This window comes from Platalea leucorodia (assembly GCF_965183815.1).
Source record: "Platalea leucorodia genome assembly, chromosome: 2".
In the NCBI taxonomy this organism is placed as follows: domain Eukaryota; kingdom Metazoa; phylum Chordata; class Aves; order Pelecaniformes; family Threskiornithidae; genus Platalea; species Platalea leucorodia.
Genome location: NC_138824.1, coordinates 58095666 through 58121749, shown reverse-complemented (window position 1 = coordinate 58121749; position 26084 = coordinate 58095666). Strand labels below are relative to the sequence as shown.

The 26084-nt window shown below is 42.3% G+C and overlaps 1 protein-coding gene across 2 annotated transcripts in view; it reads right to left on the bottom strand.

Moving 5' to 3' along the window:
- Window positions 1-26084, bottom strand: part of FARP1 (FERM, ARH/RhoGEF and pleckstrin domain protein 1) — a 218154-nt gene that overhangs the window by 28635 nt on the left and 163435 nt on the right. The window contains exons 11-16 of one of the 2 annotated variants that reach the window (XM_082335882.1): window positions 25483-25551; window positions 24668-24743; window positions 22235-22475; window positions 7361-7551; window positions 5387-5476; window positions 3023-3156 (exon numbers count right to left, since the gene is read on the bottom strand). In XM_082335882.1, coding sequence (XP_082192008.1) covers window positions 3023-3156; window positions 5387-5476; window positions 7361-7551; window positions 22235-22475; window positions 24668-24743; window positions 25483-25551 — 801 coding nt within the window. The remainder of the gene's footprint in view (window positions 1-3022; window positions 3157-5386; window positions 5477-7360; window positions 7552-22234; window positions 22476-24667; window positions 24744-25482; window positions 25552-26084) is intronic. The other variant, XM_082335883.1, reaches the window with a different exon arrangement.

Here is a 26084-nt window from a genome sequence, read left to right as displayed (position 1 = left end):
GGCATGATGGCGTTTGTCTTCCCAAGTAACCATTACGCGTGATGGAGCCCTGCTTTCCTGGAGATGGCTGGACACCTGCCTGCCGATGGGAAGTAGTGAATGAATTCCTTGTTCTGTTTTGTTTGCGTGCACGGTTTTTGCTTTGCCTATTTAACTGTTCTAATTTATTTTACTTCAATTATTAAACTGTTCTTATCTCAACCCACGAGTTTCCTCCCTTTTACCCTTCTGATTCTCTCCCCCATCCCACTGGGGGGGAGTGAGCGAGCGGCTGCGTGGTGCTTAGTTGCTGGCTGGGGTTAAACCACGACAGCTCCCTAGGGGAATACAGAGGACTGGTCGCGGGAGGCTCTTCCTCTCAGACGACCTCCCACAAAACACTTGGGTAGCTAGGGGCTTCCCGTAGCTCGATGAAGTCCACAACTCTTTCATTCAAAGGCCCTTTTTTTGTAGGACACACCACCCTCTGACGAATGCAGAGCATGCTCATGTCTCAGGACAAGCGTCCTACCTTCCTCCCCCCTCCACCTGCCTGGAAATTTAAAAGGGTGGACACAGAAGAGTCAGATTTAAATGAGTTGGCTTGAACCCTGCCCGTGCCTGCCTGCAGCAGTGCCACTGGCGCAGCCAGGCCGGCGAGGTGCCACGCAGCTGATGTAGAGGCTGGGCAGCGCTCTGCTCTGCGGTGGTGAACACGGCCAAAGACATAGGTACCATCACGGCAGTACGGACACTGAGCTAAGTGACCTTGACCACACTGCTGAAGAAATTCTCCACCACACTGCCACCAGCTGCTTCTTCTACATGTTGACGGGCTGTTTGTTTTTGTCACTCACTGTTTAATTAAACAGTAAGCTCTATAGGATAGAGTTTATTGCTTGCAGGTTATCTCGGCATCTGTGGCATTATATAAAAACACCAACACCTCCAAAATAACACCTGCCAGCAAATCCGCCTCCCTTCCTAAGGCACATATTCAAATCTTCCAGAACTTGAAAAACAAACACCATCGACAACAGTGGTATTACATTAGGTAAACCCATGCTGTTGGTTGCAAACTGGATGCAGACCAGGGGCAGGAACGTGACTGTATTTCTGCCAAATGAATCAGAGCAGCCGGCAGAAAATTCCCAGTGGCTTTACGCTAACTGGAAGGACACGCAATAGCTGAGCTGACAAAGTCAGAACGAGGTGCCCAGCTGGGACACAGTTACCTCAGCAGAATATTTTTGAACAAATTTGGATTGCAAAGTAACTTCGTAGCAGATCAGCACTTTATATCATAGAGTAGCTGCAGTTTAAATACAATATTAGAAGCCTTAAACTGAGGTTTACCGCTCTGTGAAACCATAGCCTTGGAACACAAGGAGAAGCTGGAAAACAAAAGGCTTACTCAGCTTTAAAAAAGCTAACTTGGAGAAACAAAATAAAATCATGGAAAGTCTAAAAGCTGAAACATTCTTTTTTTCTTTTAACATACCTTCCCCCGCTTACTACAATGCCACCTTTCCACAGCAGGCTGTTACTGCAGCATCATCCAAGTTTTGAAAAACATCACACCTGAACAGGAGGTTGGCATCCACCTGTAACGCCACCAGCAACCAGAAGGATACAGGGGGAATCTCTATTTCTACACGTGCCCCAGGAATCAGCACCCAGCAAACTCACCAGATTAGACTGGTCTGATAGAGAGCAGAACTTGGCCCTTTACTAACTGTATAAATTTTCCTTTTCTCACCATTCACCCTTAACCCCAACTAGTTGGGGATTAACCCCGACTACACCATGGCTGGAGAAACAATCACTATTTTATAACATTTGAAACAGCCTTCTTGGAGTAACTGCAATAAGTGTTCCTTACTGGAAAGCAATTAACACCAGTATGAATCCTGACTGGATTAAAACAGTAGCAGCCCAATGAAAAAAGGGAAATACAGGCAGAGCTGCTGTGCAGCACACTGCCTTAGGAGTAACCTTGTGTCAACCATCAACCACAGAGTCCTGGGTGAGGATTTCAGCTCTAAGAGGCAGTATCACATTCCCCTCTCCCCAGAAAACACCTGCTAATTCTGAAACTGTGCAGGGTGGGTTTGGATAGCACTCGTCTCCAATGTGTTGTGCTCTCATTCAATGACCTCGCTCATCACATTGCAAGAGCTAAACTCACACACTCTAAGCCTGTGTTTTGCTTTTGTTTTGATTAATTAGTTAAAGAGGCATTAAACTGATTAACACTCATCAGGTCTGCCTGCTCTGCTTTCACGTGATTCTCCATTGCCACTTTTCTAACCGAGAAGGAAAAGCTGGGCTCCCAGCACCAAAGATAAACTACCAAAAAATGCCTACACAGAGCAAGACAATCTAGCCCAGAGAGGTCTAATCAGAGAGGGCTTCTGTGTGCTGCATCTGCTCAGAGATCCGTCATCAAATTAACTGAGTTAAGAGTCCTGCCAGGGAAAAATTACTTACTTCATAGCTATTTCATAAAAATGCCATGTTTTACTGTCACTATTATGCTAAGGATAGATAATTTTTAAGCCCAGTGTCCTCTTCCAACAGTCTGTCAATTTGTAGAGCGCACTGTAGACCCTGAGAGTGTTAAAGCTGCAGTGCTGCAGAATGGGAAGCTGGTCTCTGAAATCCCCCCCCAGCCTACACCTACCTGACAGAAAACAGGACCTGGTCCTTCACCGCTCCCTCTTTACTGCTGATAAGCCTTGCTTGCAACATGTTTTTCAGAAGAGCTGCCATATAGAAACACTGACATTTGGCAAGAGAAAGCTTCGTCCAGAATTATAATCTCATTTGCATATGTCTGTACCTGACTGAGATATCTGAACAACAAGTTTGTCGAGTAAACACAAACAAAGCATGATTCAGTATACCCAGTCTGTTAATAACCAACATCTGTGACTTTCACAAATGAATCACTACAGTAGATCACAAAGAGTTAGGAAAAAGGGAATACAAAAATGATAAACTGCATGAAATAACACAGCTAAATAACAAACAACAATCTTACCACAGAGCAAGTCTCTGCTCAATTTCCTTGAGAAAACCAGTGTGAAATTTGTGCAAAGGTTCGAAGTTGGAGAAAATGAGATTTTTCAGTGTTTCGGGCATGCAATCCTCTTTACTCACTGCACTCTGAAACCACTACAAAGAAAAAAGAAGCAAAATTATCGGGGGGTGGAATGCAGCAGGTATGATCATTTGCTGTCTTTATGCACCCAACCCAAATACACCTAACCCAGTAAGGACCTTACTTAGCTGGCACTAGGACTACAACCCAGGCTGCCCCTGACACTCCTACACGCTGAACTGGTGGTCTTATCAACGGTCAGGCCCTGCATAGTTAAAAAAGAAACTCCCTTCCCCTTTGCCATCACTGATCAAATCTTGAAAATTCTTTTCAAGCCCAAACTGGTTGGTCAATACAAAGTGACTTTGCGAATGCTGTAGGTGCAAGAGAAAGAGTATTGCAATACTTGCAACACTTGCAAATGTTCCAGTAAAAACCAAAGAATAATGCTCTGCATTTTCTTTTGCTGAGTTCTGTCTGAAACCCCTTTGACAGGAGTTGGTACAGTAAGCACTCAAGCCCACGTTGCTGTGTGCAGATAGAGAACATCATGCACTTTGCAAAGCGAACACGTAGAAGGATGGTCCTTTGCCCTTCCAAGACATGATGCCACTAGCAGAAAACAGGAGGGTCAGTGCCAAACACTGTTAAGACTGCAACAAGCTCCTGCTCAGTTTTGCTCCATATTCTCTTTATTTCAGCTTAATAGACCTATGTGTGATGTAAAGCCGTAGGACTAGGGGGCTTGCCAAGCTGGCACAGACTGTTATCTTCAACATGATAACACTACTCCCTCCTCGCTGCCCTGAGGGGTTCCAGCTATCTATGGTTGACTTCCAGCAGTGCCTAGAAGACTATAGGGACCATAGTCTTGATTGACACTGCATTGGCTGGAGCTGACCCAGACCTGGGATAAAGAGAGACCCTTCCCAAGTCTCCTTTTCTCCAGCTTTATCTCTGCACTGAGCAGAGCTAAGGTTGAAGAACTGCACACCTACCAAGTCTCAAAATTCATGCATGATGCTCGTTCCTTCTACCTTTTCCAGTGATGCTGGCTACTTGTTCATTCTCAGTGGCCTCCTAGGCCAGACATCTGTAGGGCACAACTGATGGGCCTGATGATTAGCTTAGAGCCAGTTGTATGCCTCTTGGTGACACAGCAAATTCAAATTTGCCTACCACAAGAATAAAGGCCAGAGTGGGAAATGGGGTTTAGCTCTGAAGAGCTAAAACTTTCCGTTTCTGCAGCCACTGGGTGAAAGAGAAGATGAAAACAGCACATCTGCTGTTGAGACTGCAGCAATGACTGCCGTCCCACAGAACCTGGCCTCTTCCCTCGTTGGCCTGGCTTCCCAGAAAGCCAGGGTAAGCAGGCAGCAGACCCACAGCTATCTTGCTGCCTGTAGCAACCATGCTGCTCCAGCCTACATTGGCTATGTCTAAGCTGGCATCAGATCAACTGCATCTGCCATGTGGGCTCCTGGAACAGACGAGAAGCTGGGGAGAAGGTGTCTCTCCCTGGTTCCCAGCTCCTACCAATAGACTCTTCCCTGCATCATGTCCCCCTTACCACAACGCCCAACGCAGGAGGTGGCGATGCACCTCACAGCGTTTCACACACTGGGCGATTAAAGAGCTGGGAGGTCTGGAGCTGGCAGCCCTGCTGAAATACCATGAGAGTTTTTGGATCCAGCGCGCTTTTACAGACAATTGTTATTTAAGGCCAAATCTTGTGCACTCTTGGAACTTAAACAAGACTGTTGGTGTGTATGCAAAGGCGGTACATAGTTGCCTTGGTGATTTTAACAATCACACTCTGATCAGGTGCTACAGACTAATGACTCGTTTAACAGACAGTTTCACGTACTGAAAAATCAGAATCATTCAAATAGGTACTCCACCGTATTTCATGTTAAATGGAGGGTATTTAATCCAGGAGAAAACATTTATATGTCCCCCTAGGGAGCTACTTCAGTTTTAAGAGAAGTCATTGAAAACCCACAGGCATTTTTAGTAATTACAACCACAAAGTATGAGAGCAAGAAAAAATAACTGAACTGTGTCCCAAGTTCCTCAACCTGATATAGTTTTGTAGTGCACGTTACTAACCACAGTGCAAATCTCTAGTTTCTGCTTTTTGTGTTATTTCCTCCCTAGAGCTGTACTCCTGTGCACTGCAGAGAATACCTACAGTGCAAAATATCAAAGTAGCATGGAGCAGCTAAGATGTTAAATGGAGCAGATGAAATACTACTGCTGACTAGAGGCTCACGTGTTTCATGAGTAATGCTCAAGTAAACATACCGATGTGATGACTTCAAGGTCCTTCAGGTATGTTCGTTCTGTGGTCGCTACTTCTTTAGCAATGAAGTAAGCTTTCTCAGTTGGGAATCTCTGCAAATTGCAAACACATTAGGTTTTCATCTGCTTTTATGGAGCTGCTTTCTGTAGGAAAAAACTGCAGACAGCAATCACCAAGAGAGTTACAAACTAGTGACCCTTGCTTGTGGTTACGGTGACTCATGCTTGAATGTTCCTAAGCCCTGAAAACAATCCTTCCTTGCAAACACAAGAGAACAAGCACTTTCTATGGGTTCTTGAGAGACTTTTTTTCTGCCAAGGTGATTTCTACAGCTTTGGGGTGCTGATGTTCCTTTCAGCTTATTCCACACATCTGGAGCAGGACATGTTCTGAAGTTCACAAAGAAATCCATTGCAGGCTATATGAGTATTTCAATCAAATTTGACAAATGTCACATTTAACAAAATGACAAAAATTAGTGTCTGATTATTGTAAGTTTCATTGCCAGGGTAAGTATCCACTGTAAAAATACTCTCAAAAAATATCAAATCCGTAAGATTTTCCCAGTGCAGCTGGACAACCTAATGGTGGGAGAGGGGGAAAATTTTAGGGGAAGCTACAGATTACAAATTTCAGGTAAAAAACCCCAAATCCTCCTGTGTTATCCAAGAGGCAAAAGTGGTTTTGACCTCTTAATTCTGCAGAGCTGAAGGATCCCAATTGATCTTGCTCTGTGTTGCTCAGGAAGCAAAAAAGAAGAGCAAAACATCCATAAATCTTTTGCTTCTACATTTCCTCCCTGAAGATCAGTGATGCAGAGGATGGACTAGAAAGGGATGCGAGGGGAGACTGCGTGGGCATTTCCTAGTCAGTATATAACCCCATAGGAACCAACATCAGCTGGTATAAGCTACAGCAGTCACTGGCTGCTGTAACTTGGACTGGCACAGAGCATCATCAGTCTATTAACTGGTTCTTGGCTTTTCTTCTGCTCAAATTTCTCTAACATATCTTGCTAACTATGCACAGTGGGAAACAAGATCTTCCTTACACATGCTCCCACTTTCCAGCAAAGCCATCTGAGTTCCTACCTTATTTCTCCTCAGATGCTCCCAGCTCAGGAGAAAAAGCAGGCGACAGAAGGACAAGAGCAACCCCCTCTCGCCCTGCAGCACAGGAGGGACGAGCCAGCAGACACCCAGAATGCCCTGGCTCAGACTGTCTCATCACTTCTGTCTTCGAAAAGCAGTTTTGGATGTGATGCTCCCTTATGGCTTTGCTGCTATGATGGGGCTGAGCCAAACGCTCCCAGCTGAATGCTGCAGGCTGTGGCTCAAAGACAGCATTTCTGCTCCCACAACCAAATTGTCCCAGTGGTGCTCCCAGCAGAGACAGACTGGAGAGCCTGGGTTGGACACTCCTGTACAGGCTCAATGCTGTTCCTTTTCCTTCTGTCACCTGGAAATTCTCCCTCCAATAATACATTGGAGTTGACTGTTTTGTTACAACAAACTACCAAACTCCACTCCTTAAAAACAAGCTAAATTTACAGGAGAGACTGTGAAAACAAGCTCTTAAGGTTGCAACCAACAGGATTGACCTAGATTTATCCTACGTTAACCTTAAGGACACAGAGCTACCTATCGTCTCCCTGCTGCTTAAAGGGGAGCTGGGGCCCCTAACTCCTGCACCTCTGTTCAGAAGGATGAACCCAGAGCACTCAGCCCTCAGCTACAGCAGTTCTGTGGTTCCAGCCTGACCCACTCCAAACTGTGAGGTTGGCCTCAGGAGGACAGGGATGCTCTTGGACACACCGTGACTGAGGACAGCAGATACCAGGTGACCCAACTCAAGTTATCTGTGTGGATCTATGATGAGGAAGCTGCAGGGGGTCTAGATATGAGTCACTTTGACAAACAGCAGTAGTCACGACACAACGTGGAGAAGAGAGCAAAGGCCAACGGCCTCTCTCGTACCTTTCTTTTGACCTCTTCCTCATCGTCAGTCCTGATGCATGTTGGGTCATTCAGCAAAGGGCTGATCAAGGGAGATGACTGCTTGGCATCAGGGCTCAAGTTTGGAGATAAAGACATATTTGCCACCGATGGTCCTCCTTGGGAATTGATGGAAAGCTCTGAAAGGTGAGGGCTGCCAGTCAGAGAACCTGCTAAAACAATGGTAAAAGAGAAATCAGTTAGGACAGGCTCTCTCTAGAAAAGTACCAGAAAGAGTTACAACCTGAAGCTGCAGCATGTGAAATAACACTACAAGACACAGCCATCAGGGTCCTCAAACTAGTCCAAATGGACTTGAAGCCAGAGGAACTGCATCCACTTGCATTAACCAAGGGACTGGAGCATTATTTTAGCTGATGAAACTGGCTGACATTAGCGTCTCTGTAGGGAAGGGATCAAGGCACACATGACTGACCTGCAATATTTACTGCTAAACATCGTATTAATACCAATTTTTTCACCATTGTAATCCACTCTACGAAACAGAATAAATACAACAATAAGGGAATCACCCTAGGAGTGCCATTCTTTCTAGCAAAGTAGAACTTTTTAAGACTCAAATCAGTACTTCATAGGGAGCTACAGGACACAAGCTGGAACAAATTTATCTAGTGGAAGTCTAGAGAAAAAGAAACTATGACTTTCTACAGCAGTGTTGCTGCTAAGACCAGTCAGATCTAACATGAAGGGAGAAAACTACTAGTTCCCCAATTTCTACACACAACACAAGTATGTATATTATACCTTGTAGGTCTTTCCATGCTCCTCTGATTGTTTGGGATGGAAATGCTAGCATTACATTTACATAAGAAAAGCAATACTTTTAATGCACAATGCATGACAACTTTAGATTATCACAGATATAAAGTCCCATTTAATTCCCGATTAAAAATATTAAAGAATTAGACAATTAATTACACTTCCATGGATTCGTATACACTACATCAAATACTACTGAAATGAGCATTTTGTCTTCTGAGAGGCAGCCAGACTACTGACTGCATAAAGCAAAGTCTGCCAAAAATGCCCAGTGTTCTCCCAGTTATCCCCTCCTCCAAACCTCTGAAAATCTAAACCTGTTTTAGAAGATGGATCTGTCATGTGGAACAACATTTACAGTCCGTACCATTTTGGCATCATACATTAAAATCCAACCAAAAAAAATGCGACAAGCTCTTGATTACCACAGCTAATAGACTGTCTAGGATTAAATGTGAAACACATACATCACCATATATAATTAAGGTCAAATACATTTTACTATCATGTGTTTATGTCCTCCCTAGATTATGATAGGTAAGTGTTCCTGTCGCTATAACACAGCTGAGATACTCCAGTAAACAGAGGCACCAATAAATATAATTAGGCCAGTAGTAAAACCTATTTATTTTCTGGAAGAACTCAAGATTTATTGCTAGAACATGAATGCTTTCCAATTCCAAACCAGTTCATGTTTATATGTCATTCCTTTGAAAAGAGAAGGAAAAAAACAATACAGTTATCAGTTTATGTAATCATGACAGTTATGTAGCCTATTATAAATCAAAGTCAAAGCAGTATTTGTCTGAAATAAAGGTCTGTATTATTACAGCTAGCAAGAAAGGATTTACCAACAGTTTCACACTAAATCAATGTTCAGTGAAATTTGAGAAAATGCCACAGCTTGTTACACAAATGTCAATTTTATTGACACTAGCACACAACTGTATACAGTGTTTTCAAAAGAAATGGAATTAATCATTGAGAAATAGTGAAACAGATTAATAGCAAGGTTGTAAGTTTAAAAGTACTTAACTCTACATTACAAAAGACATAAGAAAAGTGGTATCACCTCAAATGTGGAAACAAAGAAATTCTGGCACTATGCCTGTCATATGACAGCAAATAAATGATTTGCACCTCTGTGAGAAGTTCACAGGCATTATAGTCTAAAAGTTAAATAGCACCTATCTGTGATAGATAGATAGAGATATATCGACATATCTACCTACCTATTCATAATCCTAGATCTAACTGCTGATGTACTGGAATTTTTACCAGTACAACTCAAGTATTTCAAACTATAAAATATCAAATGGACAATGAGTTAAAAAGACTTCCTAACCTACGCTTGGAAGACACAACTTGGGAAAAGTATTATGGAAAGTATCACAAAAAATTGTGCCTGGTGGCTCACAGCATTGAGTATACACCCCACTGATGAAAGACTTGCACACCAATACATCACTGACATTCTCAAAGTTATTTTGCAGCAAGTTGAAATGCTACATCCTTCTTTTTGGTATCAATGTGGACATGAGCAGTGACCAAATCCAACCACCACCACCTACAAGCAAGAGCTCAGTTAGACCCCATCCGCCAATATGATGAACAAGTGAAAATTAAAACAAGGTATAAGAAAGTGGCTATATTACAAAAGGGCCTCAAAATGCTGTTACATTAGCACAGTCTGGGGCCTAATCACAACCAACACAGCCATAAAGACCAACACATTGGATGTTACTCTGGTAAAGGTGGGAAACAAACTCGTTCTGCTGTGAGAAAGTCAGTAAGTCATGAAGAAATGAAAAGGGAAGGTCTTCTCTCCCCCATCACCAATCAATCAGGACATGTGTCATGCTGATGGGTCACGGCAATGCTGCAAAGTGACTTTCTCTTTTTCATGGAGGTGAGGAACAAATCACCTGCATTAACCAAATGGTCTTTTCTCAGTGTTTCATCTGACCTCTGGCCACAGAAGAGTATATTCATACAGGCTCTACTCATCAACTACATACCGAAGAATATAAACAGCAGCAGAAGGGAGACCAATCTTATTTACAAGGTAGTGAAATTCCTCACGTTTTACCCTAAAGGATTCATTGATTGACAGGCAATTATTAGGATGTCAGCTGCCAGATATGAAGTGGTACCACACAGCACATCGGAGGCCTAAAAGGTTTGTGTCTGGTAACATGGAATTGGCTTTGCTCGTACTTCAAGTGATTTTTATTTAGATTTAGACTTGGGCCATCTTTCAAATATAACGGAGCCAACTATATACACACAAACCAAGAGACAAGTACAAAAGCATGTTCATCTAAGGATTGCTTGAGCACATACAAAAATTATATCCTTGGCGGAGCGAGCAAGAATTAAGCATGTGCTTCAATTCTTTTCTCAGCTTGGTATTTAAGAAGAGAAACAAACACTGGTTGATGACAGTGGCAAATAATGAGAATGCACTTTATCACGGTAGGCCAGATTAGCCCATCAATGCCAAAATACCTGGAGTGGTTCTTAGTTCCACTGAGCTCCAGGCATCAGGGAAAGGTGCTGAAGTAGGGCAGGTGACAGAAAAAGTAAACCTTGACCGAAAGCTAACTTGAAAAAAAATCTACGAAACAACAATGGCATTTTTTACACGGCCACAGGACATGAAACTATGGGTTATGGTCCTAGCTTTACACGTGTCTCAAATCACTCCCATCAACATACATGTTCCATGGGCTAAGTAAAACGAAGCCACTGTTTAAAATCAAATACTTAATAGCTATACCTCTGTCAAAACACACATCGCAGTTGCTTGATGCAGTTTTGGTGGGAATGCACGGGAGTGATGGCAGGCTGTGGGTGCCCAGCGGGAGAGAGGAAGGCTGGGCTCTGCACTTGGCTGGCCAGCCGTGATCCATCCCACCAGCAGCATCCGCTTTACTCTAGGCTCCCACCACACACAGATGTTAACCCACAGGGGTTGGTGCTGTGGTTGGCACCTATGGAGACTTGCGCTGGCTGAGCTAGACTGCTTTAAAACATGCCCACTACCAGCGATAAAACAGTTCAAGCCAGCACTTTTCAGCTGATGAAGAAAGTCCCTCCCAGACGTCAATTCAAATCATAGGTGAACTGAACCGCCTGCTGCCTCTTTCTCTGTTGACTACATAGACAGCATAAGATGACCTGAAATCCCCCGTTAGAGACTTTAACAGAACATGTGAGGGCTCCTCTCTTTGTGAGGAAGATAAATGGGACTCAGTGTATCCTGAAGATACTCCTCCTCTATTCCTTTTCTCCTGAAACTGCTGAGTAACAAACTCACGCCAGAAACAGTTCCCATCCCTATAGAATCATAGAATCATTTAGGTTGGAAAAGACCTTTAAGATCACCAAGGCCAACCATTAACCTAGCACGGCCAAGTCCACCACTAAACCATGTCCCTAAGCACCACGTCTACCCATCCTTTAAATACCTCCAGGGATGGGGACTCAACCACTTCCCTGGGCAGCCTGTTCCAATGCTTGACTACCCTTTTGGTGAAGAAGTTTTTCCTAATATCCAATCTAAACTTCCCCTGGCGCAGCTTGAGGCCATTTCCTCTCATCCCATCACTCGTTACTAGGGAGAAGAGACCGACCCCCACCTGGCTACAGCCTCCTTTCAGGTAGTTGGAGAGAGCAATAAGGTCTCCCCTCAGCCTCCTCTTCTCCAGGCTAAACAACCCCAGCTCCCTCAGCCGCTCCTCATAAGACTTGTGCTCTAGACCCTTCACCAGCTTCGTTGCCCTTCTCTGGACACGCTCCAGCACCTCCATGTCCTTCTTGGAGTGAGGGGCCCAAAACTGAACACAGTATTCAAGGTTTGGCCTCACCAGTGCCAAGTACAGGCATACACTGTGTTTTAACAGCAAGGAAGAGTACAGCAGTGTTAAGATGCTCCTGGGTACGTTCCCCCTCCGTGGAGCACCAAGAAGTGAAAATGACTCACTTATGGAAACTGAGAGGAAACATCAACTGTTACTGAAGGTGACTAAAATTCTGCTGGAAAACTTCATGTGCATCTACAGTGTTCACTCTAACTCAGCTGTTAAGGGTTATATTGTTCTCAAGGTTTATAGGTTTATTATTAGAAATTAATATGTGTTAAGAGCCAGAAAAGCTCCTTTCTCCATACCTGGAACATTGCTGGCCTTATTTGCTCTTAGGCGTGCTCCACAGACTGCTCTGCAGTCAGGGGAAGATTTTACTCTGCTTTAAGGGCATATGGTAGATGAAACCCAAGCTGTTGCCCCCTTCTGCTTTGCATTACTGAGCATACCACTTATGAAGGCTCTTTAATAAGAAAGTATCTGACAGAGCTGCCGCTGCTGTGGTCACACAGTTAGGTCTAGCTTAATCTTCCACAGTCACAGTGGTTGCATACCTCTAACTTCTACCTAAAAGTTTTGGTCAGAGAAAGACACATAGTACAAAATGACACGGGGGACAGATAGCATCAGATGAAGTGGCAGGAGTTTCCATATGCACTTCACTGATAACTGAAGTACCTTAGATTGGAGAAGAGTTTAATAAGGGTGTCCATCCCTTCTCTCCCCAGCTGTGAACCAGGCACAGTCACGCTGCTGAGCTAAAAAGATATGGGGTGGAGATTCTGCTCTGCTCTCCCTCAACGCAAGAACAAACCCCTACTGACTTCCATGAAAGCTCGAGGGGGACCAGTTCATCAGGCTGCTCTCCTCTTCCTCATTAAACAAAACAAGCTGGAGTGCCGGATACAGTTTGTTAGAATTAAAGATCTTGAAAAGTAGTTATACATCAACCATAAATTTATGTACAAACATCCCTGAATGCAGTACCAAAGAATTTGAGAAGGAACAGGAAGGAAAAACAACTCAGGAAGAGATCCGACGTCACATATAACCAGTAACCCTGCCTGGCTTGAAGAGGAACATGACAGGGAGAAAGGTTCGCTTTGACTTCACAGCTTCAAAATGAGTGCCCATGGCAGGAGTGGCAGGGGTGTGGGAGAATGGTGCACCTTCTCAGTGAACCAATTTCCTCATCTTTAGGAAAAAGCATCAGCCAGCAAATGGACAGAACAATTAAACCAGTGACAGTTTTACAGCAAAATACCAGTTAGAATGAGTAAAAGCCTTCAGTACAGGTAAAACTAGAAATAATAATAAAAAAAAAATTAATTCCATGCATACACAGTTAAATGGCTTGACATGCTTATAGTCTCATCAAGCTTGCTGTTGGTTTAGTAGCCAGCAACCTCTCCAGTTGGTAAAGGTCCATGCTTTATTGGTGTACTGCAGTATTAGACAGCGGTGAGTGTGAAATCAGACAGTAACTGCTGTTGGCCTACATCAGGGTATACTCACATCTTAAGAACAAAGAGTGAGCATTACAGCCTGGGAAGAATACGAGGTCACTGGGCATCAGTCCTTTGTCTAGCCTTGATCCTTCCAGACAGAAATAGAGCAACATATAGAAGGATTCCCTGCTGTACCCAGGGTTAGGGTTGGTTTGCTTTTGTTTGTTTGTCTTTAAACCAACATGAGACAGTGCTACAATGGAATTGAAAATGTTCAGCCCCCATGTAAGCTTATGCCACAGATACTGTCCATTTCAACAAGACATCTCCCCGAGACTGCAGTGATCCTGCTTACGAGCTACAGCAGACAGACTTGATCATCACTGGGTGCAGCCTTCATTAGGAAATGAAGGGCAATCCGATTGCGCTCAGTGGAGCCCAAATGCCCTGGAAAACAGACCTTCCCCCCTCCCTCCACTCTTCTGCTCCTCAACATGGTGTGGTTTCTCCACTTGAGACTCACAACCCGATGGGGGTTTTCTCCAATTCTGAGGTGAGGAGTGCTCTATGAGACAGGATCACTGTAATGAGAGGAATTAGGTACTCCCAATACAAATAGGTATTTCTGCATTAAAAGGACATTGAGACAGTGCTCCAACAAATGCAAGGAACAGAAGATACACCATGCTTTGAGGATAGACAGAACATTGAAAAGGCTTTTTCTCCCAGAGAGGTACATGCTGACAAAACAGTGCATACAATGAAACAAAAAATGTTTCTCTTTAAACGGTATTAAACAAATGACAAAAATGAGAATGAAGTCCCCAGCATTTTCAACTTGAAAAATTAATTTTGACTATTGAGATTTATTAAAAAAACCTATGCATGTGCACACACAGAAATCAGGAAAGGGCTGGACAGGTGGAATACTGCCAAGCTTATGAACTTTTGTTAGTGGGTCCAGGTGAGTTTTTTAGCAGGAGAGGGCAAAATAAGGATTCAGCTAATTAAAGATTTTTAAGTGCCTCATGGAAAAGCAACAGGCATGAGCTCTAACATTCACTGAACTAAACAGAGAGACCGACCTCTGATCTTGCTGTAAACCATCAAAAGCAAAAACCTGTTTTCTTTTCAGAACAGAATTTGCAGCATTTTAAAGACAGCATCTAATCTAATTTTAACAAGCTTGAAAGCTCTTGAATCAGAATGCATTGAATTTCCTTCAACTTTCCATGTTCAATCAGTGACAGCTGTATCATTACTGGCTTTAGAGTTAATTTTTATCAGTAGGAACTGTAGATTTTTATGGTTCTCAGGGGCCAAAACTTTACAAAAAATCAGCAATAAAAATTACACCTTGAAATTCTAATCATTCTAGAGCAAACTAAGTATTTACTATCATGTCATGCAAATTTATGATCCTAAGGTCTTTACCCCCTTTACTGTAATACCACCACCATTATTTATACTCATACTTGTGAAAAACATACCTGTGAATACACAGCTCAGTCAGGCACACAGGCTTTCCAGATCTCATAACATTTAAAAGAAAGTGCTCACTGCTTTTAGTAACAAACAACATAAAGCAAGCTTATTCTACATGCTCTTTATAGACCACAGAATTAGAACAGAAGACAAAATACTCTAAAGAACTGCTACGTGTCACCCAAACTAGGCTTTTTATTCATACGATGCCTTTGATTTTTAAGTAAAAGTTCTGTATTTTAAAATATCAATGGCACCACACAGCCTAACCACAGGGAGGAACGCAGAAGATGCCTTTGTTCAGGATCCACATGTTGCACAAGAATTATTTCCCTTATAAATAAGTAAATAAGATATGTGCTCTTGTCTAGGTGTATTTCACCAACATGGAAATTATTGAAACAGAAGAGGAAAGATTCTGTTAATTTTAATTTCCTAGGATTTATATTTCCTTCCTTTCCAGAACCTGACAGCACGGGCAAAAATTTTTCCTAAGGTAGCTTGACTGAAATGAGAGTCTGCCGCTACCCACATTTGAGAAAAGTTACACATCAGTCTAATCTTTGGGACCTCCTGATGTGCATCAACCACTTACAATCAGAAACCCCAAAACCATCATCATCAAGTAGGAGCAGTTAGGTTTCTGACAAAGGGACTGTTCTGCCACTTGTGCCTGACAGCAGCTAACAAAAGAAAGGTGTATATATTAAAAACTGTTTCAGAAGATTCAATTTCCCTCATATATTTAGGTTCTCTCTTATTTGGTATGGAAAAGAGGATCGATTCCCTAAATCGGAAAAGAAAGAGATGTGCTAACATGTACAGAAGCTGCCTTAAGAAACTACACCGTTCAGAGAAAGAAGCGTTAGTGGAAGACTAAAAGGGACTTTGGCTTCCTTCACTTTATACATGCCTGAACAGAGAACCTCTTTCCTTCACCTCGCTGTCCTTTCTAGCCAGTAATGACCACACTGCTGAATGAGGTGGAGCTCCAGCGGTCCACATCCTTGTGCACAAAGGTGACACCCAACTCCTTCACACACGTGTGGAAGTTGGGAAAAACTTGGATTGTTAATTTGTTTGTCATCATTAGAAGTTAAATTGCAGCAATTAAAATTTCATTCTGAAGTCACCTCTGACAGCTGTCTAATGCCTCATTATGACAAATGAGACTAGTTAAACAAACATGGTATTTGACACAATTTATAGGTCAGACATCCTTTCTTCTGTTGAAGTACTGTTCCAGAAATAGCCACAATTCACACTAATTGCATATAAATCATACTGATGAGGTGTGAATCACTGTTTTTCAATATTCAAAATCAGGTCTGCTTCATCAGTTCAACTGATCAACACAATTCTTGCTCTCCGAGTACCCTAAGAAACCACTGGGGCTTTATACTCTCAGAAAAAAGAGTGGAAAGCATGCAGTGCCAAAGGGAACTGTAAATAAATAAGGCTAGACATTTTTAGTGTGCGTAAGATATTTCCTATTCTTCTCCTTTCCTTTTTTGTCCCAACCTTGAAGCCCCCCAGAAGAAATTTCTAGTTGACTATGGAGACTCTGCATGTGTGTATATTTATCGTGGGCCAGAAGACAGAATTTAAAACATCTCTGCTTCTTACTGAAGAAAAGGAGGAGCTATAAACAGGTTTTAGATCTGTCTACCCCATTTTCCATTTGACTTTCTCCAGTCACCACCAACTAATTGCATGTACAGATACAGAGACCAGAGAGGAACTTCTGGCACGAATACTACTGCCTCAGAATGAATACAGCTGCTTCAACTAATAAAAGCTGCTCCACAAACATCTGTGCAAACAGAAACCAGCCGTACAAATATTCAAGGGGGAAAAAACAGGTCCTAAAGCAGTCTGGTCTAATAATACTAGCCCCATTTAGTGAACTAATTCACAAACCTTTGTTTTTCACCCTTTGCTGGGTTCTAATGGTTACGTTCAGCATTGCCAATGCTGCTCTGTACAAGTCTAATTTTACATGCCCTTTAACCTTGAAGCAAACTGGTAGATTGATTTAATTTTTCAAATTAACACAGAACTCTTCCATTATGCTCATCCGTCTACTTTGTAACTGGTCTCAGCTCCATATAGCTCACATAATGTATATGCAAATACAGCAAACCTAAAAACTTTCAGTTACATGTTGACATTTTTCAGCTGCAGAAATTTCTCTTCCAGTTTTTCTTTGATATAATTTGTATTTAGTGTGCACTACAATGGTTAATGGGATGGCACGTGTTAGGCAGACCTGTGAGCTATGGGTGATTGAGACAACGGCAGCACTAGGCGAAAATCATCTCCAGAGAACACTCCTTTTGGTCATGCACAAGGAATATGTTTGCTAGGGGATATGGACTTAAACCGAAAACGGTGCAGTCTAGGCCATTCAGATACCAATTATTCAAAACTTCATACCTGCAATATCCTACATAGGTCTTAGCTTATACATCAACTTGTCACTATCCATGTTTCCTTCATCTAGCCAAATTTATTCCCAAATTTTATATCCCAGGTCACTGAGGAAAATTAGATTCTAGGAAAGGCTAATACGAAAAATAAAAACCTCCAGAAGATCCCAACAGGACATAAAACGTTTGAGCTGCTGCTGGTGAGCTGGAGAAAACTTAAAATTGTCTGATATGATTTTTTTTCATTCACTGTAGCAGATGATTGACCATTGTCAAGTACTTGGAATAGCAAAGAAAGAATCAGAGTGCCTTTTATCCATAGACCAAGTTGCAAACCACATCTGCACATTATTTTGGGACAAACCCCTAAACTGCTTTTGCAACTAGACTCCATATTCATCCAACTACGTGGACAGAGTTGGTTCAGCAGAGTGATAAGCCGTCTGGGCAGCCCAACAAGAGGCTTCCTCCACGTCCTCTGAAGGAGAGAAGATGAGTGGCTCAGGACTACTCATCATTTGGAGTAGACATAGCTACTCGATCTTGCTGGGATTCAGCTCCCTCATTTGTAGCAACTGCCTAAGGATATGTGGGCACTTCAAGGGCATGGGATTTAAAAGTTAATCCTTGTGAATAAAAAAATTTAGAACAGTGAATCTGAAGTACCATCAGCCACACTCCAAAATCTACTGGAACTGGTGGGAGAATCAATCTTTTACTTGGTCTATAGCTACCTCTGTTAGACTTGAGATACAGGTATGCTTAGACCGCTGCCGTTGACCAGGGTAGGCAGATTAATCAATGCTTCAACGACTAACTTGAACCGACGGGCTCCTCTTCCCCTGTGTGCTTTGTGAACTAGAACGACAATAATTTCCCCATCTCGTCTCATCCACAGTCTTGCCCAAAGGTTTGTGTTCTTTCCTCCGAGGTCTTTCCGTATTTGTCTCACAGAAACAAACTTCCAGATGAATTCTGAGGGACCTGATCCTATGTGAAAACGTCAATTTAAAACTGCTTTCTCACTTGCCGTTCTTGGCAAGCGCCCAGATATGAACCACATGTCTGGTGGAGGAATTTGGCCCACAGACTGTTTTTAATTAAATGCTTGTCTACTGATATTAAACTGAACTTCAGTGGCATAAGAATGCTGCAAAAATGATTCATCCTAAATGAAATTATTTCCTATGTAATTTACAAACTTTCTTTCTTCAAACTGGAAGAATTCCACATGTGTTAAAACGACAACCACTTAAACATTTACAGTTGAAAAAAAGCCAGATAACAGAAAATAGTCAGAGAGAAATCCTCGTATTTCATTTTTGAGAATAGTATTCAAAAGGAAAAAAAAAGCTGTTGAGATACTTTATTGGCAACTAAGCTACCTCCAGCTACCAGCAGGTCTGTTCTTGTAAAATTATAAATCCATTATCTTTGTAGGCATACAAGAGAAGAAATCAGGCCTGAAAACAGTATTCGAAAGGATGCAAAATAGTAAACACCACTTACAAAATTTTATATTCACTTAAATCCAAACAATATGAAATCTATCCACTTTTCTTAAGTAGTGGAAAGGACTGCAAATCCTGTTGTTGAAAATCCATTACCTGACCTCTAATTTTACTGGCTAACAAAGCAAGTAGTTCACCTGTCCAGATTGCTATTACTTTACTGTATAATATAACTACTGGTACTTTTGCTGCACAGGCAGCAAAAAAAATCAAAGTGAGACTCATGCACCCACTCCCCATGCTCACGCTATCTGCTAACGCAGGCTTCAACTGGCTATATTTCATCTTAAATATTGAGAAGTTCAAGGCAATTATTTTACAGCTATTCTACATCCAAAACACAAACCACTTTCTTTTAGAATAATATACAAGCAAGCTCTTCTCTAATTATCAATCTCGCTGTTTCTAGATTCATGCTTTAAACTACAGGAACAAATGAGAGCATTCCCTGTCACCAAAATATCACTGTCTAAAGAGATGCTTTAAATCATTCCTGTTCAAAAATGAGGTATCTAACCTTTAAGAAAACCAACACACTAAATGAGATGAGCAGGTTAAAACTTATATTTACACAACAATATATTTTACTGCAAAAAAGTAAAGCATATAACAAGACATGCCTAACTACTGTAGGTATCTTTTTAAATATCCTTCACTTAGATTAAACTCTGTTAAAATGTGCATAGACCAAGGCATTAGAGAAATTAAAAAGACTTATTTTATTATTTTTGTAAAAACAATCTTGAAAATTTTATATTGTCTAGATTTAAAAAGTCCTGTTAACTTGTTCATCAGTACTTATGTGGGTGGATTCATCATTGCTGCATGCGTGTACTGCATGATGCAGATCACTGCGAGTGACTTGCAGTTCAGTCAATGCTGTTGTTCATCACTTAAAATTCTCAAATTTAGTTCCCTTCCCCCACAAGAAAAATATATAAAAGTTAAAATTAAGGCCAGTGTTAAAGAGCACATCTTGTCTCCCAGCTCTAATAAATGCAGGACACTTTCCCTACAGGAGACCTTTCATCTGGATTTTCTTAATTAACTTGGAGAAACTAGAATCAGATTTTATTAGTATACAGCCTTAATTCTCAATACTTTTAGCCTATGAGAAGGAAATTTACAAAGAATTAGTCTCTCTGTCCTTCTACACCTGTGCCAAAATCTCGCTACTCTATGTACAGTACAGAAGACAATCAGCCTGGACCACAGTTAGTCCCATCATTCTCTGTGTCAGGGGATGAAAAATTTATGAGGTGGCACTCAAAAAAATAGCCTACGACAGACTAATTGGATCCCGTACAGATAAAGATTTTTCATGATCAAAGCAAAAAATAAAATCAAACAGCCACCATCTCCAACCCCCCACCAAAAATCACCCACAACAGAACTTTGATGTTTCTGTGAATAATTCCACTGAAAGCGTAAGGGGAAAAAATCTCTGCAATTAATCTTTATACCATGCTGATAAAGGACAGAAAGGATTGCCTTGCAAGTAATATGCATACCACTCTTCATTAGAGCTGTTTCAATCTAAGTTTTTTTCACTTGAATTGTATCTTTCATCTTGTTTTCTTTCTTGCTCAAGAAGAGTCTGGAGTTTCAAAACCTCCATCACCAAATCAGCCTGTTGAACCCACTGAAGAAAAAGCCAATACTGTCATTGTTCCTGTATACATGCCTAATTTGTATCCTCAGTTCATCAGTTAAGATTATAAAATGGGTTATGAAGATGAGTAGACCAAACACATTCTTACTATGAAAAGATTTTCCAGCATATTTCAAGATTTCAGTAAGTCTTGGTCTTGAATATCAAGCTGCCTGCATTTGGCTGTAAGTTTAATTTTTTTCCCCTAACTCTGTTGAGGCACTCGTAAGTTGCTCTCCTTATACAGGAGAGAAAAAAAATTGTAATAGACATACAAAAGAGCACAACGTACCTACTTAATTTCTTTTTTGTTTGTTTCATCAACATAACTAGTCAAGTGTCAAAGAAGCTACAATATATACCTAAAATATGACTTCATACAAAGAACAGGTGAGTGTATAAAGTCTTACAAAGGTACCTAAATCAGTAATAATTTTCCTCTCCTCCTGCCTTTCAGAGGAGACGCATTACTGTTAAGCTTCACTGAGACTTATCCTTATTATTGTATTTCTAGCATCCCTTCCCTCTGGCTGGTCAGTACAATGATAACATTTGAAATAGCCCATGCGCGGAAATTATTACCAGCCACTCTTCACGAGCCCCAGAAGATGCAATTGTTCTAATGAGCAATCACAGTATCCACTGGTCTCGTATGCCTGGGTCCCTAGCAGCTGAAGACCTGCACACCATCTTCATCACTGAGGCCAACAGACACATCCTCCTCTACCTCCTCATCAAGCTGAAGGCTTCCAAGTGAGTACTTATTTCTAGGCATGGGAGAGGAACTCAGCACAATGGGATTTCCAAACACCAGGGGGTGAGTGAAAGGGTTAATGATTTCGGAGTCGGAATCGCTCGATTCTGTCCCACTGCTTGTGGAGCCCTCCATCATCTGGATTGCGGCTGTGTGATCCATCATGCCACGGGCATGCAGCGACTGCATGACCGGGCTCTGCTTTGACTGTGCCCCCGCTGGCATACCGTTGGCCATCATTTTGCCTTCTGGAGAAGACATCTTAGCCACAAGGTCTCCTTTACAATATCTCTCTGATCTATACTCCTGCCCAGGGGTTGAGGATATCTGGCTCAGGATAAATGGATCTGTAACTGATTTATTGCAGAGATTTGGGATTTTCTGTGCACGAGGCCGTTGAGAACCTGGAGAATAACTGCCGTATCCATAGCAGCTACTGGCATGGCTATCCTCCTCCCCAGTCCTCACCCTGCAGTCATGCCCATTTTCTGAGACATAACCCTGAGAGCCAGTTCTACTCAGGCTCATGTTAGGGCTTGACTCTTTGCTACTGGGAGGCAATGGAGTGGCCAGTGGACTACGGCTCCCTGGCCCTCTAAACATTTCATCAACCAGTGAGCTGTGCCTTGGCATCCTGGGGCTTCCCCCAGTGTAGAAGGAGAGATTAGCTGGGTTATCATCAAGGTACTCTTCAGAGAGATACTGGGAAGACTTTATAGAGGCTGAGGAATCCCTGTATCTAGTTCTATTGCGATTTTCGTCTCTATAGTGAATATAGGCACCACTGGTCAAATCACCCTCATAATTGTCATTTGTTTGGGAATATGACCGGGTTATTTGTCCTCTGAGGAGATCATACTCGCTATCTACATCACTGCAGTCAATGAAAGGAATGGAGGTGCTGCTGCCATGAGCAGCCCTGGAAGCTGGACCTGTGCTTGGTTGCTGTGACTGAGGTCTGTTCTGCTGCATCCTGTCCTTAGCAGCCTCCTCTTCTTCCTCCACTGTTGACACCACTGCTCCATCCACCTTTCTGGCTTCCTTTGGGCTCTTCTTCAAGGAAGGGCTCTTGTGCTGTCCTGTGTCTTCCGTTGAAGCCTTCAATTCCTTCCCTTGCCGGCAGCTCTGCACTGCTGCAGCATCATTGTCGTCTCCATAGGCAAAGCTAGAGCTCTGGAAAGACAAAGGAGGGAAGGCAAGGGGAAGACAAAGGGGGAGGGAGGGGTGGGAGGGCAGAGGTTTGGGAGGGAAGGGAGCCAGAGGGAAAAGGCTATGTGTAATTATGCACCAGAATTTTGCACTGCATCTTGCAGCAACATAGGAGTCTCTTGAAAGTAGAAGAGGTAACCCAAGCTTCAAAATGAATTAGAAGGAAAAAAAGAGGTCTCTGATCTTAAGAACAGAAAAATACATAAACTAAGCAAGGGAAGAGAAGGCAGGTAGAATGTGGTGATATGTAAAAATGGGTATTTGGGGTGTTTCAACGCCCTAAGGCATCCATCAACACCAAGAACATCAACCCGTTCGTACTACTCTGAGAAGCTGGAGGGACGAAAAAGATAAATGCATAAGATGAATCTTGCACAGCCTACTTACATACACTAAAAAAGCCATGTGTGGGCTTTTGAACACCCCACACTCAATCCCTGGAGCATACCTGCCACTAATCCCTGGGCTGGCTTTTTTGCATACAGAAATATGTTGCATCTGCCCAGTAGCCATGCTCCATCTACCTGAGCTTGTCTTAGCAATATTAAAATGCTAAAAGATATTTGAAAAGGGCTGCATTTATAGCAGAATTCTCTGAAGTTCTGAGATTTGCAAGAATGCGAGAGCCTGCGAATATCAAAAGGAAGCAACGCAAGGACGGTGAAGGTGAGTGTAGCATTCTTAAATGCATTAACCTAGTAGCTTGCTCCTGCCATTTAAGCTCTACCTAATGTAAGGTTAGGTGATTAAAGGTTCGCCTCCACAAATACAGATGAGCACAGAGAGACATTGGCAGGCAGAGCAACCCCAATAACCTAGTCAGGGAAACGGAGCTCCCTGACCCGGCTGCTCTGCGGGCTGTCCCAGTAGAGCCATCAGCCCATGGCCTGGGTGTGTCTGGGATGCCAGCAACTGGAGAGACCAGAGCATGTGTATATTGATTGGGTGGGTAGGTCAATGTGCAATTGCTACCAAACATTAAACTGGACAAGTTGGTGAGTAGGATAAGAGAGTTGGGAGCCAAGTACTGGAGGAGCCGTTAAGTCAGGCCAGACACTGGAAAGACGATGGGGCCTGGGGGTCAATTACTGGTAATGTCCTAAGTCTGGACCAGCTATTGGAGAGATACCTTTGACGTGCATGTGTCTGTGTGTGAGGTAACTGGGAACAAGGGTACCCAACTGTCAGTTACTGGGTGGACTGGGTGTCTAAGATGAATTACTGGAGGAACCGATAGTGCGCACGTGCATGCATGTAGATCTGAGTACCAACAACTGGAGTGCGGCTGTGAGCCTTGGGGGCTTGTATGTCCAGGTACCAGCCACCAGGAGACCTGAGGATCCAGGGGCCTGCTACTGGATAGTCTGAGTGTCTAAGACCGGCTGCAGGAGTGATCCATATTATATATGTACATGTATTTTCCACTAATGCACTTTCATCCTCATCAGCCAAAGAGCGGGACAGGTGGCCGCTGGCACTGTTTGTGCTTGTGGGAGTGCTATTTTCTGTTCGTGTTTACCTGTGTGGCTGGCTGTGTGTATATATATTGTATACGTACATTTACACAGATGCCTATTGTGAATACATGTTCAGCCTTACTACTAGCTGGACCTGGGAACATGAAGCTGCTGCAACCTCTCCACTATTAGGCTATTGGATTTGCAAACTCCTAATGCATAACAGCTATTAACATAAGACAAATACATTAGGTATCTACCAGAGATAATAGCTCAAAAGTCCAGGGCTGTAATTCTTCTGAGGAAATAATCCTTCTCCTCCCTGGTTAATGTAACAAAACAGCTTGTCATGGGCAACCAAGGCTCCCCAGTGAAGGAAAAGAATTAAACTTTTCCCAGATGCAATAACCAGCTACAGCCTAGGACCCCAGCAGTAACACTGTGGATTGCAACTTTTCAGATGGTCAGACAAGCTCACTATTTATATTTGTCTGGTTGTCTGGAAGCAACTCTGCTCCACAGTGGAAATGAACCTGTTCCACTTGCAGAACCTAAAACTTATGACACCCAGGGCTCCCAGTTAAATGGAAAGTGAGCAGAAAACTATGCTCCTAGAGTTTCAAAACAGCAATCAGTGGAGGGTAATGTAACAAGAAATGTTTAAAAGGCATGATCCAGGGTTTCACCATCATCACTGACTTGTTTTGGCACCTCTGTATGCTGTTCTGAAGGCTGTGCAGTCAGACTCCTGATGGAATGAATCTTGCTGTGTTTCCTGGAGATAAAAGGAAAATCACAATAAGAAGCCATTTCATTTTTTTCTACAAACAGGAATCAAGAGACATGCCTCCTTTAAAATAAAACCTTTGAACAGCAGCTTTCATAGAAGTTCGCTCAAAAACAGATCAACGTTCCTCCTTTCTGTAAATTTAAATGCACTATGTATTGCAAACATACCATCGTAAGAAAAGGGAGAGGCACTGAAGCAAAAATGGTCTATCCCCAGAGCATGAGTCATAAGCAATGAACTGTTGTCATGGTCTTTGTGGCATTTTGGCCATTACTTTCAGCTCACCATGAACAAGATGAGTTCAGACAGAACTGGCTCTAGTGAGTTGGAAGCCTTCCCTGGAGACCTCTCCCTTCAGGTTGGCTATACCTATTCCTGTTACTTTCAGTTTTATTCTGAGGTGAATATGTCTGTTCACATACATTAACCACATCCCACCAAAAAGGGTGCAAATCAATATGGGAGGAAGTTACCTGTGATGGTAGGACACTCACTGATGAAAAAAAGATTGAAGACTATTGATTTTAAGTAAACTATAGGTTATGTCAACTTCTGCCAAAACATTCAGGACCAAGGGGATATTACACAAGTGATAAACTGTCAAACCAACAAAGAAGGAATTTTTCACTTGGACTGGTGCCAACGCCTTAGAATATAACTAACTGGAAATCACAACTTTTCTTTGATTAAAACATATTGGGATAGTTCATTTATTTCCTCTCACCTTTCAAACTGCACTTTCTTGTGCCCTCCTTCTTTAACGTAGTCAAGAACTTGCTTCTGAGTCCGACCACTGGAAGAAAACCACAGTTAAAATATCAATCTCAGATACTGAATTTGCCACATTTAATATAATATACCACCTGGTCATCATAAACATGTATGTGGCCTGCATATGAAGTCACAGCAACCAGAAAAGTATTTGTCACTATCAGCAGAAACTCATGTGATCATAAGTAGACCTGGTCAGAAACATACAGATTTTTATCATTTTGCCTGTTACTTACCTCTTTTTTTGCTACGGAGCTACTTTTTGATGCCACTTCAGAACTACTTAAATTCAGTTGTGTGGCCTTTATAGGGTACTACATTACTGGGAAGTCACCACAACAGAAAGTTAAGCAAGGGTTAAGTTTTCCTCTCATGAACAAAGAACATTCCTGAATCCTTTAGAGAGTCAAATACTAGCCTTACCTGGTATCAGTAAACCCCGGCACCAAGACGAAAACCACTGAAATGCATTTCTTGACTCAGTTGCTAGTATGAAACACATCAACTAAACATACATACATTTTCTGTAGAGATTTAGGCTGGAAATCACTCTCT